We start from the raw sequence: 19,049 nt of genomic DNA on the forward strand, positions 1-19,049 counted from the left end.
GTGATAAATATTTTTGGCCATATCGCCCTGCTCTAGTGGCTAGTGCCACAAAAGACTAAATATGGCCACCACTCAGAATAAAGTGCTGCTGGAGGGGTTAAACTCATCAAACTTACAAAAGTTACATCCAGTTACTTGCATTTTTCCCACAGAGCTTTTTTGCAGAGCCAGAGCTCTATTACTGTTGTTGCCATGCAGACACATTGTCATTGTCTTTATACTCCTTTGAGTAAAATGATTAGCCTTCGGTACCACCACAAAATATGTGGTGATCTCAGCTTGTCACTCCTATAGAAAAGCATTTTTGGACCTGCCCCTGCCAGAAACACCTTCAGAATGGATCACGTTGTGAGACTGCTTTGTTTAAAGCTTTGTCAATCCACACTGTGTCCTTTCTAGAGGGCAGGTGTTACACCCACGCATTTCTTTCTTGCTGTGCACTGCCCCATCCTGTCGGGCCAGTGGTAGGTCAAGCAACTCAATTTCCTCACATATCTACTCCGTTCAATCAGCCAACCACTGAACCACGAGCCTCATTCATCTCACTTAGGAACAAATGAGCATTTTGGCAATATCTGAATTAACAGAGATTCTTCTCAACCCTCCCCCTTTGCTCTCCCACTAGCCACTCAGGTCATTTGAATTTACACCGTGTTAGCACCGCTTTGCCTTTCTCCAAGTCTGTCATGTAATGCAGGACAAGCCTTCATTGTATCTGCTCAGTCAGCCTTGTCTCAGTCGGACACTTCTGGTGCACTGTCCAGCTTTGAAGCCTCACAGTGCGAGTTGCGTGTTTACATCTGCTCTGTGAGTGATTAAATATTCAGCGAATACAAATAAAAGCACCTATGTAATACCTGCAGGTGGTGGATGAACAGTGGACACCATATTGAATGGTTATGGTTTGATGAACATTAAGAGGATTAGAAATTGTGCTTTGTTACAAATTGTGGCAACGTAAATGTAGAAACACTGACTCATATTTTGCATACACATGATTTTTAATTCAATATGTACTACTCCTGTTTCCATATATTATTGCTATGTGTTAATATTTAAGCTTTTACGAGTGAAAAATTGTGTGCATTTGGAAAGCGTATAAATTAAACCACAGAAACAGTCACAGTGCTATAATGTCAAGCATTAGCCTCTAATTAAAAGGATAAGCATTGCCATTTCAAATTCTGCACTTATATTTCAGCACTTGTAAATGTATTCAGGTCAGCGTTCAGCAGGGAAGGAAGCATTGCCATCCAGTTAAGAGAGAAAGGTCAGTTATCTCATGGATCACAGCCTTTCAGATTTCTCATGCTGTGAATAATGCACATCCAGTGCACAATACATTTGGCAGACGCTGCTCTAGCATGGTGTTATCACCACATCTGACTGAGTGATAGAAAGCTTGATAGCTTTATTTGTGCGGCTTACCCTCATTCACAGTACTATGATATATTTAAAATGGCTGATAATGGTGGGGGGGCACTAAACGGTTGGATGAAAATCCAATTTTGCCACACAATCACCGGAGACAAGTCTGAATTTAGCTTACATTAACTCAATGTGATGTGGCCACAACACCGGAGTGATTAAATGTCAAGCAGTGATTGCTTCTCAAATGCTTAGTGGTGAAATTTGAGGCACAAAGACCTAAATGGAGGGAAAGGCTGGAAATGAAGCTGCAGACAACATAGAAAACAATACTACAGTCTGAACGTTCACGTGTCCAAGGCTAGAGGGAAAACACTATTTAAAATCACGTGGAATAAACACGCTATCCAAACAACTTAAATTTATTCTCTGGGCCTCAGTAGTATGAAACCCTGGTCATGTAATGAGCCACTGGTGACGTGCATGACTGGTTCTTGGAAATTGCATGGAAGGACATAACCTGTGGGTAATTAAACTCAAAATCCACAAATTTCATGTGACATTGTTTGCACATATATCCAGTAATTAACAACCTCCCCAGAGTGCAGTGGTGCTGCCGTAGGTAATGTGGGTTTGGTTTTAATTCCTCAGTGAATCTGTGTGACTGATGGGATGTTACAGGGATTTCTGTAAAGTCATGTGACACGTGACATGTGCGCTTTTAGGCACAACCCGTCATCATGAATATGCAGAATAAAAGAGTGTCAGGGTCATCACTGCAGCCCCTCCATGTCTAGTATATATTTCCTCTTCTTTATTTAATGCACAAGACTAGCTATTGTATGTTTTCTTACTATGAACAACAAATCTCTTAATAAAAAAAAAGCAACATGTCTGTACTTAATAGTTTTCTTTCCATATCTATAGCACAGCCCCAGTGCAGCAACTATAGAAGTATAACGTTCCCAGATTGAGGTAGATACTCAGGCCAAATATAACCCACATCTGCAGTTGTTCTAAAGGCCATATTAAGCCTTGGCTTACAGTGTTGACTAAGGATGAATGTTGCTGCCCCAACCTGAGCAACAAGTTCACTTTATATGAGCCAGATGTCAGGTGTGCTGTCACATATGTTCCCCATCTGGTCCACATAGCACTTCCTGTATCCCATATCAAAGCTGAGCCACTTCAAGGCACTTCATTTGCTGATGTTGTGCCACAACTACACAAAAATAGATCAAAATATGTAAGCTATGGAGACTGTACAAAAATTTAATTGTTCAGCGATGGACTATGGGGAGAGTCATAAGGAAGTATGGCTGAACAAAGTGATTTCACAGGCAGTACAGGCATTACACCAACCCAACATCACTTAAGAAATCAATAGTGTAAGTCACGGTGAAAAATGAAAGTAAATTCATCCTTTTTTTAAAAATCGTCAGTGAAATAAAGGAACTTCTAATGCGAAAAAGTGACAAATGGCTAAAAGAATGCCCAACCCCTGCTGCGGATCTCCTTTGTTCTGCAGGGTGAGAACTCAGACTTCTAGCCCTTTTTCACTAGTACCCACTCGGCTCGGCTTGACTCAGTTTTTAGGCTTTTAACTGCTCAGTTAGGGTTCCAAGAGGCTTTAATGACTAGTTGGGACATTTCCCCTGAAAGACAGTATAAAGGCAAAGGTGAGCAGATATGTATGTATGTGGTTTGTAAAATGTTACCCATACATTTGCCCAGACAGTGGCGGTCCTAGCCTGTTTGGCGCCCTGTGCGAACACTCCCTCTGCCCCCCCCCCCCAACACACACACACACACACACATATGTAGAGAGAGAGAGTATGCATAGTATGCAAATGGCTACCAGACAGCCATCATAATACATCATACAATGAGAAGAGGACAAATCAACAATTGACAATGACTAATTAATATTAAAATCTGCCACAAGCAGCAGGCGCACCTCGCAAACGGAGGGCGCCCTTACTACCAGCAAATGGGCGACAGAAAGCCAATCGGTGCCTATGCGATTCCCAATATGTGCTGGCATGATGTCGGGGCAGCATGAGTACAAGTAATTTGTTGGGGTTTTTTGCCAATGCCCGTGATGCCGCCCCCCACCACGATGCCACCCCGGGCAACCGCCCGTGTCGCCCGTATCAAAAACCGCTACTGTGCCCAGATTCTTGTTTTTACAGAGTTTTTGTAAGTTAAAAGAATGAAAATCACTTAATTGCATTTTTAACCAGATATTTATTGATTTTGATTTTTTATTATCTCAATTCAGATGACTTATTAAGCACTTAATTTATCAGAGTAAGGTTTAATAAATTAAAGTGACCATGCACAAGTTTTGTACAAAAAACATTACAGTAAAAAAAAGAAGAAAAAAAAAGAATCAAATTCACAAATAATGCTGCTTCTAACACAACAAAAATGTTAAGGTCAGGAAAATCCAGCAGTGTGTACACATTAAGAAGAAAGACTTATTCAAAGAACTGCAGGTGACGTAGAAACATTCGAGGAGATAAAAAAATACAGCATCATAAAAATTACCCCAGTAAAATTAGTAGCTTATTTTTTTTTTTTTTTTACATCCAACTATATAAAGTTTCACAGAAATAGCTGCACAGCAAGCAGCTGGGAATGTGGACAAAATCTACTGTGTTACAGACAAAAGCAGAAATCACAGCGCTACACATCTTAACACATGCTGGGTTACGACTACAAAGCAAACAAAGACCTTGCACCATGCATGCTGGTCTGTCAGCTTTTCAAAAAAACCCCGACAAAAATGGGGAGACAAAAGGTACGTACAAGTGTAAGGTTCATCATCCACACCCAGTACAGGGGAGGACAGATGTTAGGTTAGCACTAGTCCATACACAAGGCATAAAAAAAAAGCATCAATCAGTGTAATAAAAAAAGTCATTCAAGTCTTTACACAAAAAATGATTAGAGGGCTGTTCTATAAAAGTCCTACTTTTTGTTTAGAAGAGTACATCCTCTTTTTTAATGAGCACCTCCACCACCTGTCTCTGATAGCGGATGTCATTCAGCGCTGTTATGGCGTCCGTGTTGGGTGCACGCATGAGGGTGGGCCCAAAAATGATGGCAAGGTTTTCTGCGTTCATCAAGTTGAATTTCTCATTTTGTGTCACCCTGCAACGTTTATCAAAGTTAGAAGAATACTACATGCACCCTCGCAAAGGAACAGTTTCAGCAACCGCATGCAAAGATAACATGTAAGATACACACAGTCTAATATAAAATCATATTTATACATAACACATTTAACTCTTTACATGTAAATTTTTTTTTCTACTTTGTGATAAGAAATAAAGGCAAAGGAGAGGCTGATGTTTGAAAAATGCCAATAATGTTTTAGACATTTAGTCTACCCCTCCCACAGCAGAAGCATTACACCCTTCACTAACCCCTCTTAATTATTTTTTTACGGTTCTTTGGCTCTTGCAGAATTACCTTGGATTACTCACCTTTTTAAGTGAGCCATGAGGTACTTTAGAGTTTCAGCGTGTGGTGGTGGTAGGAGAGCAAGAGCCTCGCGGAAAGCTTCCAGCTTCTTCTCTGCGTCTGTGAGCTCTGCAAAAGACAAAGGAGCACGCCATTAGTGTGTAGCTAGAGCAGGCAGTCACAAATTACCGGAGGTACTTCCGGTGAAGTAAAAGTAAAACCCATTAGTTTCCATTAGGAAATCTGGTGGGGGGCACTGAGTGTCCAAATGAACACTTAGTGCTCTTGACTGTATGCTTGTTGAAAGCAGCTGTACATTTTCATAGTGCTCATCGCTGTGCTGCAATGAAATAACATTGCAGCTCATACTACATTTGAATATATATTAAAAAATAGGGGGAAAAAAACATCAGCTGCAGCTACAGAACTCATATTGTACAATTATTCCAGATCAGGGATGTCAAGCTCATTTTACACTATGGGCGACATACATAAAACTAATACTAAATTTATTCGCTTTGGTGCAGTATCCATGGCCATGGGAGAGGTCTTTATTGGTAGGAGAAGCTGCAAAACTTGCATAAATACAGTTAAAATGTCCAAAATTTATACACTCCTTTGCATTTTCCAAAGCCAACCCAAATTGGAGTCTCCAGCAGGCTGATTCTGGGCCCCTGAGCCTTATGTTTGACACCCCTGTTGTACTTTTCACTACATTGAGTCCAGTACTCTTCAGCTCACATCTGGTACATTATATCCAGTAAAACATTTTCTGCAAAGTAAAAGATGAATAAATGCAGGTAATGTCTTCTGATGTGACTCATTTCGTGATCAAATGAAGGAAACAGCATAGAGCTTAACGACAACTGTTTGCCAGCAAAAATCAAACTGAGTGAAACAGGTGTGTTTCTGACTAATTTGTCTGGTTGTGACGTACTTGCAGCCTCGATGAACCTGGGGTAAGCGTCGAATGAGATGACAGGAACAGGCAAATCCCTGAGGTACAGTTTCAATGCACCCGTGATGATATTGATGTCTTCATAGGCATTCACTGAGATGTCTGTCTTCTCGCCATCTGTGAAGACGAGTGATGGAAAGGGGGAGACAAGGAGAAGAAAGTGAGAGTTTTCTCACTAAATATGGCTCACATCAACAATCTCACATCACAGAGTAAATTCGGGAATAAAGACAGCCATGGAGAAAAAGAAAAAAAAGCAGTCTTGCTCAGTATTTTTGCAAAGTAGCTGCTATCATCCGCCTGGCCTGTTTTATTCTGACTTTCTCTGGGTTGCGCATGCTTTTCAGAGCAGGCCATGGCCTACTTGTGCTGGCAGACTGAACATCACAGTGCTGTGAGCTGGAATGACACTCTGTCATGGATGATCTCCCACATGCGGATCTGGCTAAGAGTTTAGCCCACTGCTGCAGGGTTTTTCTTGCAGTTAAAATTCACACTGCACCGGGCCAAGACATTTTTATTCTTACTAAGTCCACTACTGAATCCCAACACAGCAAGGATCTTTTTTTTTTTTCATGGCTGTCTTTAAGGCAGGGAGAGTGCCTGGTCTGTAGCCTCCTGAGGCTGTCCTTCTCTGTCCACACACAGTGAAATATCAGGATTGGATCTTAACTACAAAAGCAGCACTAACCTTTCACAAATATGTCATTTTATAATAAAAAAGTGTTGTGCATGAGTCTCATAAACATAGGCAGGCACAAAGTGTAATTTGTGAGTTGAAAGTTGTACAAAAACATGTAAAACACACCTTTGTCAAACCTGGACTTGACCTCTTCCACTGATTCGCTGAATCCAGATATTCTGTAGAGGCCTTCTGACTTCAGTCCTTGAGGAGCAAACAGAAAATAAACAACCTTTCAGTCACTGTAAGGGCTGTCACGAGTAATGGAGAAAAATTCAGCCACATAGAATTCCATGGCTAATTTAGGAAATGCCATTAAACGGTCTTAAATATGCATAAGAAATTGAGGATAAAATGTCCACAGTGTCACACAGTGGAACAACATGGGCAGATGCAAATACTTTTCTGCATCACTGAGCAAAATAATAAAGACATAAATCAAACTTAGCTACAGACATATATTAGAGGGCAGACAATGAGGGAACCAACGAGTTTCCTACATAGTTGAATGATTTAACTGAAATGCAATCAACTAAGGCAGCAGGAAACAGAGTAATGTATTCCTCATTAAACATCTGCAATTACCAGCAGTCCCATCACTCCTCTCAAGCCCCTTCCCATTATCCACCCCGACAAAAAACAAAACAAAAACCATTAACTCAGTCAGTAATTGAATCAGATTTTTAACACTTCAACCTAAGTACTATATATTGCAGATCGCTTACTGTAAATTTAAAGGGAAGCTGTTTTACAGCGAGAAACAGAATCCTTGAACCTGAGAGCTGTCAGTTAATCAGTGTGTAGGATTACAGCTGTGGACTAACAAAAACAGCATTTATTGAGCCTGTCTTGTTATTTTCAGCTCTACTGCGTATATTTGAATCAGACAGAACACACTGAAGTTCACGAGCTCACGTTAGACTAACCTCTGGACTCGATCTCTCTTATGCACATGTCCACCACCATGGGTCGGGCTGTATTGCAAGCTTTAACTAGCGTGCTGAGGTCACAGCTGTAAACTTTCCGGATGTGTCTCAGGTCGGGTTTGCAGTTGTTTGGTACCAGAGATGAGCACTGCTTGTGGGTGTTCAAACCACAATCTACAGACACAGAAAGAGGCACGCAAATGGTTAAGTTCAGGCATATCTGTAGCATTAAAGTCACCATGAAAAAGGCAATATAGCGTAATGAATGACTGCTTCTAGTTTGTTTTTATACCCAAAGCCTTTACACAGCGCTCAGCCCTGAGTTCATTTTGATTTGGCTCGCTGGTTTCATGTGTTTTTTGGCTTGCAAAGCAGTGTTAATCCCCTTGATCAATATCTGCCCCTGAAATGTCACAGGACCACTGGAGAGCTTTGGAGAGCTCTTTCTCTGCTACGCATGGCATTGGGCTCACCTTCGCTAAAGTCACTGCTAGAGGGGAGCTTGTTTAGTAGAAATGTATTAGCAATAAAAAAGGACAAACAGGACATTGACCAACCACAGAAATTTCATGTTAAAATACTCCTTTTAAAAATAGTTAGAAGAAATTGATACACCAATTTGAGGAAATATCTTTTTTTAGCCAAATTTTTCCTACTTCAGACATCGACTGGCCCTCAGTGGGTGTTTAAATAGCCAGCCCAGCAGCACATTAGTCAAGATGATAGCATACTCAACACGATGTTTTGCCATCAGTCACAAGACCCGAGGCACAGCTGTTTCAGGGCAGGATTCACCTTGTAGGGAACAGAGGTGCCCGTGGAGAGCAGATGCAGACACTGCAGCGCTGCTTTGTAACAGAGACGCATGTTGGGAATTAGACGAACACTGAAAAAGCTGTGGCCCGGAGGAGGGACAGTCAGCACTGCTGTGTGCTCTATTCTTTTCCAAATCCAAGCTCACACACAATGGCTGTGGAAGCAGCAATTGAGGCGCTGCGGGCTATAGAAGACCTAGTTTCCCAGACTAAAATGGGGCAGCTCTTCGAGCTCTTAGATCTTCAGAGCCGTCTTCAAGTTCTATTAAAGGTTTTTTGACAATTGCCATGTGTTTTTTTTTCTTTATTTCACAAATGTGACATCTTTTGAATCTCTCAAAAGAACTGCTATGTTTTAATTTTAAATAAAAAAAAAAAGCTTCTTCTGAAAGCTACATGTCTGGAAGACCTCAGATGATATTTTGATTAATATGGGCCCCTTGAGAAATTCACACTGCCTGAATTTATATGCATTGATGCTGAAATGTAATTACCTTAAGAGATGATTCTCTTAAGGACATGAGACAGGCACTATAATCGCAGAGGGGGCCTGTCATCAGACACAAGGCTGCTGAGTTCCTATTGTCCATGTGAGCTCAACGGTAGCCCTGGGTCCCAGGTGGGGTGGGTGACGAGGAGCCCAGGGGACACTGGGAAACAGGGGATGATGCTTTGGTGCACCGTCACCTCTGTCTCTGTTGCTAAGGTAATGAAGCTGCTGCTCAGTGTTTTAGAAGAGTTTCATTGGTGGCTGGGAGCTCATTTCTAATCAGCACATTATCAACATGTCTAATCAGCAGAGTTACCAGTCGAAACCGGTCTCTTTCTGACTGGAAGTGAAAACAAGAAGCATTACAAGTGTTTGTTAAAGGGACTGTTTTTTCTCCCCCTACCAAGTATTTAAGTTAAATAGGGGTTGAGCTGTGTGACCTAGCTCTTAGGTTGAAGCCGGCTGAATATTAATGTGTGTGGAAACAGTGCTCCTTCCCCACACTCCCATCTCTACTCCTCATTAAAGAGACATGCCAGCTTTGTTTTCCTTCACGGGCATGATGGGATGAGGCTGGGGGGTGTACTCTGATGAGGAAATGTGGCACAACAAACACAAGCAGAGGCTGGCTTTCTGGCACCCGGCCAAAAGCAGTTCACAAAAAGAAAAGGGGGTGGGAGAACATTTTTTTTTTTTGGTATGCAAATTCGAGCATCGTGTGAGACTTTGCTGCCCTAGATTCTGGGATCTGAGGTTGAGTCTGAAGGAATGGCAATGTATTAAAGTCGATAAAGGTTGGCTCCAAACATATGTGCCTTTATTTGGATTGTTGTTCAAAACCAGCGCATTAATAATTAATATCAGAGCTCTCGCAGATTTATGTGACACACTTTGTTTCATCAATAAAACATCAAAGACAGGCATCAGACCATATTATAGTACTATTTCGGGATGGGAGAACAAATGCTTACAATGAAATGGGAATCTCGTGTTTGAGTATGTAAACACACTGCAACCATTTCCCTCACAGTAGCAGAGCTGAATGTGTGGATGTTATTTGTCACATAAAGACTGAAAATGCTTGTAGACTATTGGTGAATATTCTTAAAATGAGCCCATAATTCATAGAAAATATACACAGAAATCTTCCACGAAAGCAACGAGAACTGTACTGTGCGCTTTCAGGCCTACGAGACTGCAAATGTTCTTTAAAATCTTTTGGTTTTGGTCACGCTGATGAGAGAATGTGAAGACGCACTGAGGATTGTGGAGTTATGTGGAGTTATTATATTATTTAAGACTTTAGAGCAAAAAAAAAGGAAGTAGATCAGAAAAAAGAAGCTTTTTACTTCATGTAACATATCTGTTACATCACAGTCATAAAGACCCCATTTCATTCTGTTACACAATTAATAATCCTTAAACTACTCAATAATCCAGCTCCAGATGCACTGAAAGCCAAGTAACCCATTTACAGCGACGCCCCACCACCAACGCAACGAAAGAAAGCTGTAAAGTAATCAAGGGGTTTATGTAATGCGACTGAGAACAAGTCATACCTGTACATTTGACCCCCTGAGCCATCAGTCCCCACATGAAGCTGGCACAGTGCTCGCACCAGTGAGGTCCCCGAAAGGTATGGACCTACAACAGAGAGGAGGACAGTGACAGATATTAGCGATGAAGTGCAATGACGAGATAGAAGGAAACAGTGGGTAGTTGCAGTGATTTCTCCAGGAGACCAGTGGGTGCTGCCACCTAAAATGACACAGTGGAGGAGGATTGTTGTTTAAACAGGCCCTCAAAATGACAATGCTTTGGCGGGTGCAGCCGTGACACTGAGTGGCAGAGGCTTTGCCATCACGGCGCAGCATGTTGTGACACCTCACGAGAGAAAAGGTGCGAGCTGTCAGGAAATAGTCTATGGAAAGACAACTTCTTGTGTAGCAGAGGAAGCCCCACGCTCCAGGAGCTAACGACAGCCTCGCCAATCAGGGAGGCCTCTGGGAAAAAGAGCAAACCACAGCTCTCCCGGCGTTTTTGCATTTAGCCATTAGCAATCTTAGATAAAAAGGCTTTTGTGTAGTATTGTTAGACTGTTAGATGTGTAGAAGTGTGGAGGCAATCGTGCTATAAAATATCCAAAAACTGTAAACACAAAACACTGACATCAATCGACTGGAGTGATGTCATCCTTAGCCATGATTGCATGTTACCATACCACATCGTACTCTCAAAAGTACAATCTAATGTGGACCTTTTAATTAATTGAACACAGTAAATGTAAATGTCTGCCCAATTTAAACTGGAAAGTCTGACATTAGAAGACACAAAGTGCACGTTTCACTCATTATACTTCAAAATATTCTCTTGATTTTGATTTCGCGCGCATAGCTTTCTCCTTTATGGCTGCAGAGGCTTCAAATTCTCTAAAGGTCGAAATGTAACATTCAGCAAAACAAGAGAACAAAGCAGCAGAGAGAGATGAGTGAGCATCAGCAGTTTAAAAGCCTTGACAGTAATATATCGCTCACTGTTCTCCATCCCATTAACCAGCCAAACTAGGAGAGTGAGCCTGAGCCAAACGGGGATACTGTCCGCCACTTTTTCTGCTCTCTATTGGCCTAATCTCTCCATCTGGTGCTCAAACTAACAGCAGTGGTTCACAGACCACCCAACAGATTTTCTTTTGATTAGGGCTCACTGGACAGACCAAAACAGCTCTGTTTTTCATCCCCAGTCTCCCTGTCAGTAACCCACACCCCTCCCCTTCGATCTCCCACAAGGGAGGCTCGAGCAGCAGCCCTGTGGCCACACATGATGAAATTAAACCAAGAGATGCAACAGCTGACAAGCGTTCTTTAAGTTGACTCATGCTCACCTTAAAGTTGTGGGCTTTCTCAGATCTGGAGGGCCAGTCGCTCTCCTTCAGTGAAGCTCTGCGAACCAGTGAGGTGAGCTGCGAATAGGCGAACAGTTTAAGTGGCTGCCAAAAAGTGGCTGAAGGTTTTTGTGGCCCCATCCTCATCCCCAGGGCTGCGGCCAGAATATCCTCCTGATTGGCCTCACGCTTGGCCTTTTGCACCAGAGGCTTCTCTTCCTGGCAAACCTCATAGGACTCTCTAGATGGCATTCTGGAGCAAAAAAAGGATGAAAAAAAAAACCCACAACCCCAGGAAAAAAAAAAGGGAATAAACTCCTTGATGTTCAAAGAAGATATACGTCAAATAATACTACTTTCATCTTGCCAATTAAAAAGAGACATGGCCTTTTTAAATGATATGAACAAGTCTTTAGATCATTCAAAAGAGTCCAAAAGAAAAAAAACCCAAAATAAACAACAACTGTGGTCCCTTTTGAATCTCCTCACAGCAGTGAGAGTAGATGAAGTGGAGACTCTGTGATAGGAGTGCCAGCTTTTATACAAAAGAGGTGCAGCCTTGGGTGCTCATGTGGTTCTCTGGGAACATGTATGCAGATGAGCTGAGTGGCTGTGGCTAATCCTCTCCTCCCTGTGCAGAGCTGATATTCTCCCTGGAACAGAGACAGCGCACTGTTGTGTATGGATGCTGTCAGTGAGGGCAAAGAGAGGGGGAGGAGTATGGGGGTGGACCCTATAGTAGTCAGAGCAGATTAAAGGAATCCCACCAGCCAATCGCAGCACGGATGCACCAGCTTTATAGTAGCCAGTACCCCGCCCCCACACCACCATCAGATATCCAAGCAGGGGAGACTGGGTAGGACAAAATGAGAGTGGGATGATAATGAGCAATGAATGAGTCATGCGTCAGGAGTGGGCTACAGCCTGGAGAACTTGCGACAGCAGTGGGCCGTTAGAGAGGGGAGCTATTTTCAAAATCGTGTTGCTACAGAAACCGATCACGACACAAAAGCTTCAACCGTTCAACCAAAATAGGGCATCACTGTTATCGATGCATGCTATGACAGGAAGTGATGCGCAAAAGTTTTAGACAAATTCATTTTCGGATGGAAAGCTTTTCAACGAAACTTTTTTTTAAAAGTAGTATAAATAAAGCACTTCTTGAAAAATATTCTGCCTCAGTGAACTCTGTTTATACCACACACCAACCATAATGAAAAGGGACTGAAATTTCAACCCTGGCATTAGTGTGCACCATAGCGGAAGATGTGCTTTGTGTACATTTTAATGCTGCATTTCCTACATTAGATGAATACCCTTGAATTACCATTAGCTAAGCTATATATACTCTAAAAATAAACAAAAACAATACAAACATGACCCAGAAGATATCACTGCAATTGAAATAGCATAGTAACAACAGTAGCAACACTATCATATTTTGTATCACACATCTATATTCACCGTTACCAGCTTATTCCACCCCCTTACATTATGATAAAATATACAATAAAGAATTAAACAACATGTGTCTGTGCCAGGCGTGGGGGATCCAGCTGGGAGGATTTTCTTTCTTTGCTGTCTTTGTCTGACTGTTCATTTCCTTGAGGTATACACTGATGTAAGCTTGTTGTCTGCATAGAAATGAAGTATTAAATATAGCATCGTGGTGGCAATGTGAGAGAAAGGATGTGCAACCTACCTCGGTAACTCACACTGCAAGTCAAGTGCGATTATGCTCCCACGTCTCAGAATCTAATTCAGACTCGGCTGTTAAAGGGTAACATTCGCACCTTTTCCAGCTGCAGAGGAAGTGACTATACAGACAGTAGACTTCAGGAATCAATGACTGTTAAAGGCTCTTGCTGCTCCCATCTCATTGCAGAGGTATCAAAATCAGAGCATGAGCAGCAGAGGGGAGCAGGAAAGAGGCTTTGAAGATCGGCATACTTATGTAGAATGGCATCCCAAACAGTGGTGTCTGACAGGGACAGGCTCACAACATGAAACAGAGGGCTTCCAGTGTGGCTACCCTCTCTCATGCTCAGTGAAAGTCTCTGCTCAGGAGGGTACCTGAGAGAGGATAGATAAAAGACAGTAAGAGTCTTTTATATGCACCACTTCATCCTCTCAGACCCCTAGCCCTTCAGAGGTTTTGCAGCGTAATTGCATTGCCTGCTGTTGAGTGCAGAATGAACGTCTGACATCCAGGATGTGGTTTACTTTGAACAAAGCTCTAATTGACACTGATTGATTTGCTTGTTTCCCAGACATGCCCAGAAATGGGACCCCTGAGAATAGATGCATGGATATCCTCAGTATCCTCCGTGCTGTCCATCTGTGGCCAGCCTAGGCCAGAGCGCTAGGCTTCTCCACATTCGAGGTTTAAAGTGTTACTCAATCTTTCTAGATTAACAGTTTTATTCTGATTTGCCCCAGAAACTAGCAAAATCTCAAAGCCTTCACATTCTTTTTTTAAACTTAATTTCCTCACTCACTCCCTCCCACTCCCATTTGATCCATTAAGCTGTTGGTGTCGCTAAGTACTTCTGTGAGGTAAGAAAGTCGTTACGTAAGGAAAGTTTCCTCTAATGCACTGCTGACCCAACAAAACACGACGACCCATTAAGTGGACAATGGCAAGATCTGAATGTGAACTCTCACGGCTATGATTTCTTTTCTAGTCATTTGGACACTTTCATATGTTTGAAATAAATAAGGTACAGCTGCAATAATCCATCATTCAAAATCAAAGCGAATGTCAAAACACACAAAAAAGCAGAACAACCATTTACTTATATAACACCAAAAGGCTTTGAATTAATGCTGATCTACAAACCTCAATCTCAAGGAAATGTGATGATGTTATGTAATTCGAAGGTTGAAGAAGCTGGGATGTTTTAATACAGTTAGATCCATAATTTGTTGAACAAAGGCACAGTTTTTGTAGTTTTGCCTCTGTTCAACACTACGGTGGATTTTAACATTTAATTAGTGGGGTTTTACATACGTTTTAAATTAACTGTTTAGGAATTGCAGTCATTTTCATGCATACAGCCTCATCTTCAGAAGCTCAAAATTAATTGGACAATTGACTGACAAGCTGTTTCATGACCTAGTCAGGCCTGTTCCTGTGATATTTCATGACAAATGAGGAAGACATAATATCTGAAGTCGATTCAAAGTGTTGAATTTTCATTTTGATGTGTTTCAGCCCAAAGATATCACTGTCAAAGTCTATAAGCCAGACACACCTTTATGAATGGTTTTACAACAAGCTGTAAAACCACTGGTTACACTCAAGAACATAAAAATAAGATTAGATTTTACCAGAAAACATATAAAACAGCAACATGCTCCTGAAAAAAAGACATATGAAACCAAGATTAACTTTCATACCAGAATGATGGAAAGAGAAAAATTATGGGGAAGGAAAGAAACAGCTTGTGATTTGAAGCATAACACATTATCTGCCAAAGAGGCAAAGTTATGGTATGGGCATGCCGGCACAATCGGGTCATTAGAGTTAACTGATAATGTGAGCGTTGATAGAAGTATCAGGACGAATTCTGAAGTTTGCAAGGCTGTGCAGATTCAGCCAAATGTTCCAAAACTGAATAAATGGCACCTCACAGTCCAATCAGTTACTGAAAACAACTCTGAATGCAGAGAGACCCACACTTAGCCACTGGAGGCTGCAGCAAAGCCCTGACAGAGCATCTCAAGGAGGAAAAATAACACTTGGTATGCCAATTTTAGACTTCATTCTATACCTCATGCGAGTTTAAAAACAACCCCTCTATTTGCAATTATGTTAGTTTGCAATTCCTAAACTGTAAATCCAACTTTTCTGTAGAGCCTCTTGAATTAAAGCTGAAAATCTCCAGTTCTATTACATCTTAACTGTTTGATATAAAATCCACTGCAGTTGTGTACAGAGGCAAAACTACAAAACTGTGCCTTTGCCCAACAAATTATGGATTTACCTGTAAAATCTTAGAGTACAGGCCACTAATATCAGAACTAGGAACAGAAAACTTTCTGCAGAATTAAATGTGTGGCACAACAAGAAAGAAATTCATTGTCAGTAGTCTTGTTACTTAAGCACTGTGTAGCTATCTACAGTAAATGCATAAAATAGCGTCATGGTGGAGAAAGATTTTCACAATGTGAATCAGAAGTACCGAAAGACTGTGCATGGCTAAAGCTTCACTGCCAGGAAATACCACATATGCATAAGATGCAGCACAAATGCATGCCTTTTTTTTTTTTTGCTGGGCCTGCAAGAAACCCGGAACAAATTACACTGGCGCAAATAGATTACCTGCATGTGGCTGGAACAGTCTGTGCTGTGACACTGATTTATGGTAGGCTGCTATCACATTTTGCTATTCACACTGCAAGGTCAAAACATACATGTGGCAAGCTTTAAGTGCACAGAAACAACAGTATAGAGTGGGTTACAGCATCTGTGCAATTGTCTACTTGGCTATAATTTTACAATTTATTTATTTATTTTTTAAATAGGAATCAATTTTTGCCGCGATTTAAAGGAAATTCTAGATTACAAAGGAAATTCTGTTTACTAAATCACTCCTGATGGATGCAGGAGCTCTGAGAGCAGAAGTGCAGGCTGAAAATGTCAGATACGGTGCTGAATGTCACGGTCACTCTGCTTCAGTGGCGTGGAAGAAAATCAGTGACCACACTTCTGCCACACACAGGGACCTAACGCCAGAATAAAAACATCTTCTGTTCTGCTCTATGTTTACCTGAACTGAAAGTTATATTAAACTGTAATATCAATAGAACAAAATTAAACACATAGCACTTTATGTTAATTTATTATCAGTAGTGGGTGTCCCACAGCCAATCTAAACTCACAGCTACCGGCAGTCATCAGCAAATACTGTCATCAATCCTGTCTGGAGAAACAATTTGCTTACCTCAAACTCATCTACCCAGGAATCACCTTCTGTTACAGAGAGCGACTGGTTATTACATAGGAATGAGAAATGATTGCGAAGAATAATTAAAAGGCTTGAATCGTCCTTTATCTCTTTGTGAGGTTCTGCTGAGAGACGCCCCCACCGCCCCTGCAACATCAGTGTGAGTATGTGTTTAGAGCATGATGAATGAGTCATTGTGCTTCAGCTATTTTGGCAACAGAGTGATGATGATGGTACTAGATGAGTTAGTTAATGCCTCAAATATTCGGTGAGCTTTCAAGTGTCTTAAAAGAGAAATCCTGTGCCAGTGGAAAATCTTTAAAAAAAGAGGCATCTTCATCTACTTTTCCATCAACAAAGGATTTCATCAGTTAAAGCTTTTGGATAATTTTGTTTCTTCTTTTTAAAAAGAAAGAAGTTAGTTTCAAAATGTAAAGCTTGATAACACCCTTCGCTGTAAAATCAGAGTAGCAGGTTTGCTTACTGTTTCCTGCACAAACAATTTCCTACACCAAATTACAACACTGTGTTATACGTAAGATTCACGTTGCTAAATGCTTTTTTGCCATTTCACTGTTATTTTAGGCTTCTGGTTGTGCACAGTTAATTGCCACAAAATGTAATTGCCTGTTTTTATCCCTAAACGGATTTAAGTCTTGCTTAAATTCTGATATGAATCTGATGATCTGGTTGGATTTTCCCCACACAACCATCTCTTTTAAAGATGGTCTGAAAAAAAGAAAGGGCCTCAGTTGCGGGTCATATTATAAAGAGTTACCAAGAGAAAATATCCAGTGAGCAGCAGTCCAGGGAAAAATTCCCTTGTTGGAGTCATAGGTCAGAGGAGAATGGCCACACTGTTTCGGGATGATAGGAAGGCAATGGAAACTCAAATAATCACTCATTACAACAAAAATTTGCAGAAAAGCATCTCTGAAGATACAACACATCAAAACTTGGAGCAGGCGGCCTACAGCAGCAGAAGAGCACATCAGGTGCCTCTTCTGTCAGGTAAGAACAGGAAACTGAGGATACAAATGACACAGGCTCTCTTAAATCCTCTTGGCACACTTTGTCTCCCATAGCAACAAGATGACATTGTTTAAGTGGCAGAGCCCTCTTGAGTAATGTTGTTGACTAAGTCCATCACTTTGTGACCAGAGTGCAACCACCTTCTGTTGGCTGCTTCAGCAGAATAACACATCATGTCTCAAAGCTCACAAAGTTGAAGATATGCAATGAAGAATTTAGTTAAAGCAAAAGTGGGTCAACCTCAGTATTAGAAAGTGTAACCAATGATGTGCATGTTATTCTCTCCTTTATATTGTGTTCTTAAAACCCAAATACAATTGTTCAACAGTATTACACTAAAGGTACTAAATGCCTGCTGAACTGAATGCCTTTTAGTGAGAGTGCCCATTGTGTAACATCTGAAGTAGGACATGACATGCTGGTCTCATAATCACAGACTATGGTGCAGCTATATATTTTTCACAGTTATATAACTGTACTTTACTCCTCCGCCTCACTGGACAGGGGAAGGATAGAACTCTGTGCAGTTCCCTGATTGCATGATTAGTTCGCTCAGGTTTGGTTATATCAGGAACAGAAAGCAAACCTGGAGATATAAAACGAATCAGGGTTTATAATAACATCCAACATCATGGTATATCCTCCGGTTATGCCAGTTGCCGTGAAGGTATTTTGATATTGTTTGCATTTATGGCTGAATGAAGTGAAGAGTACTTAGAAAGGCCCCGACTACAGCACTAGAAAGCTTCAACATTCAGTCCAAATTTCTAGAAAAAGAAAATTCTGTTCAAATAGAAGAATCTGAGTATTGTTTTGATAATAGTAAAATAAAAAATCCAAGCATTTAGAGAAAATATTGTTATCTATTAGTAATTCAGTATATACAAGTAAAAACACAAAAATACAAAGACACAAACTTTTAGTAATAAATCAGAGAAAACCAGTTACTTTAATTTAAATGTAGAATTTTTCAGTTATCAGCTGATTTTAATCCAACACAACTCAGGTAAGTAAAAAGTCAAGGCTCCACAGAGGTGTCTGAAATCTTAATTCCTTCCCATTTCCACTGCTTGCAAAGATAATTCATATTGTATGAATATGATTTATGATAAATCATAAACATATGTGCTGTAGTCGCGGTGGCCGAGAGGTTAAGGCGTTGGACTCGAAATCCAATGGGGTTTCCCCGCACAGGTTCGAACCCTGTTCGTGACGATAAAGCTTTACTGAATTTCCTGGAGGAACCTACCTGAACGATTAATAAAGTCCTATCTATATACTTTAAGGTGTGGTTTGGTTGTGATTGGCAAGTCTTTTCCTTATGAATGTGCTACATTCTTGGTTTCTTACTCAGAGCCACCGCTCCTTCAGCCGCAGGCTCTAAAAACAGCTGATTACAAAGAAATGGTTAATGTCCATTTAGATACAGTCCCTCTGTGCTGAACTTAAAGTGACGTGCAGAGGAGTTTGACTGGCCTGT

At 41.1% G+C, this 19,049-nt stretch overlaps 1 protein-coding gene and 1 non-coding gene across 2 annotated transcripts; one reads left to right on the plus strand and one right to left on the minus strand.

The window, feature by feature from the left end:
• Positions 1-3,602: 3,602 nt before the first annotated feature.
• Positions 3,603-16,590, minus strand: chn1 (chimerin 1). The gene is made up of 8 exons (XM_005723495.2): positions 16,535-16,590; positions 11,589-11,841; positions 10,267-10,351; positions 7,403-7,576; positions 6,603-6,680; positions 5,774-5,911; positions 4,860-4,965; positions 3,603-4,524 (listed from the first exon to the last, which is right to left on the minus strand). Exons 1-8 carry the CDS (start codon positions 16,543-16,545, stop codon positions 4,353-4,355), a joined length of 1,017 nt encoding a protein of 338 aa, XP_005723552.1. The 5' UTR covers positions 16,546-16,590; the 3' UTR covers positions 3,603-4,352.
• A 2,112-nt stretch (positions 16,591-18,702) lies between these two features.
• Positions 18,703-18,784, plus strand: trnas-cga (transfer RNA serine (anticodon CGA)). Its single transcript has one exon. It is a non-coding gene; the product is annotated as a tRNA-Ser (tRNA).
• The last annotated feature ends 265 nt before the right edge of the window (positions 18,785-19,049 follow it).

This window comes from Pundamilia nyererei, unplaced genomic scaffold (genome assembly GCF_000239375.1).
Source record: "Pundamilia nyererei isolate P.nyererei 1_Seehausen unplaced genomic scaffold, PunNye1.0 scaffold00009, whole genome shotgun sequence".
NCBI lineage: Eukaryota > Metazoa > Chordata > Actinopteri > Cichliformes > Cichlidae > Pundamilia > Pundamilia nyererei.

Bases quoted from the DNA above. Each gene is read 5' to 3' on its own strand.
- chn1 (XM_005723495.2), bottom strand. The intron at 10,352-11,588 runs GTGAGCATGAGT...TCTCTGTTGTAG, and splicing joins AGAAAGCCCACAACTTTAAG to GTCCATACCTTTCGGGGACC. The intron at 7,577-10,266 runs GTATGACTTGTT...CTGTGTCTGTAG, and splicing joins TCAGGGGGTCAAATGTACAG to ATTGTGGTTTGAACACCCAC.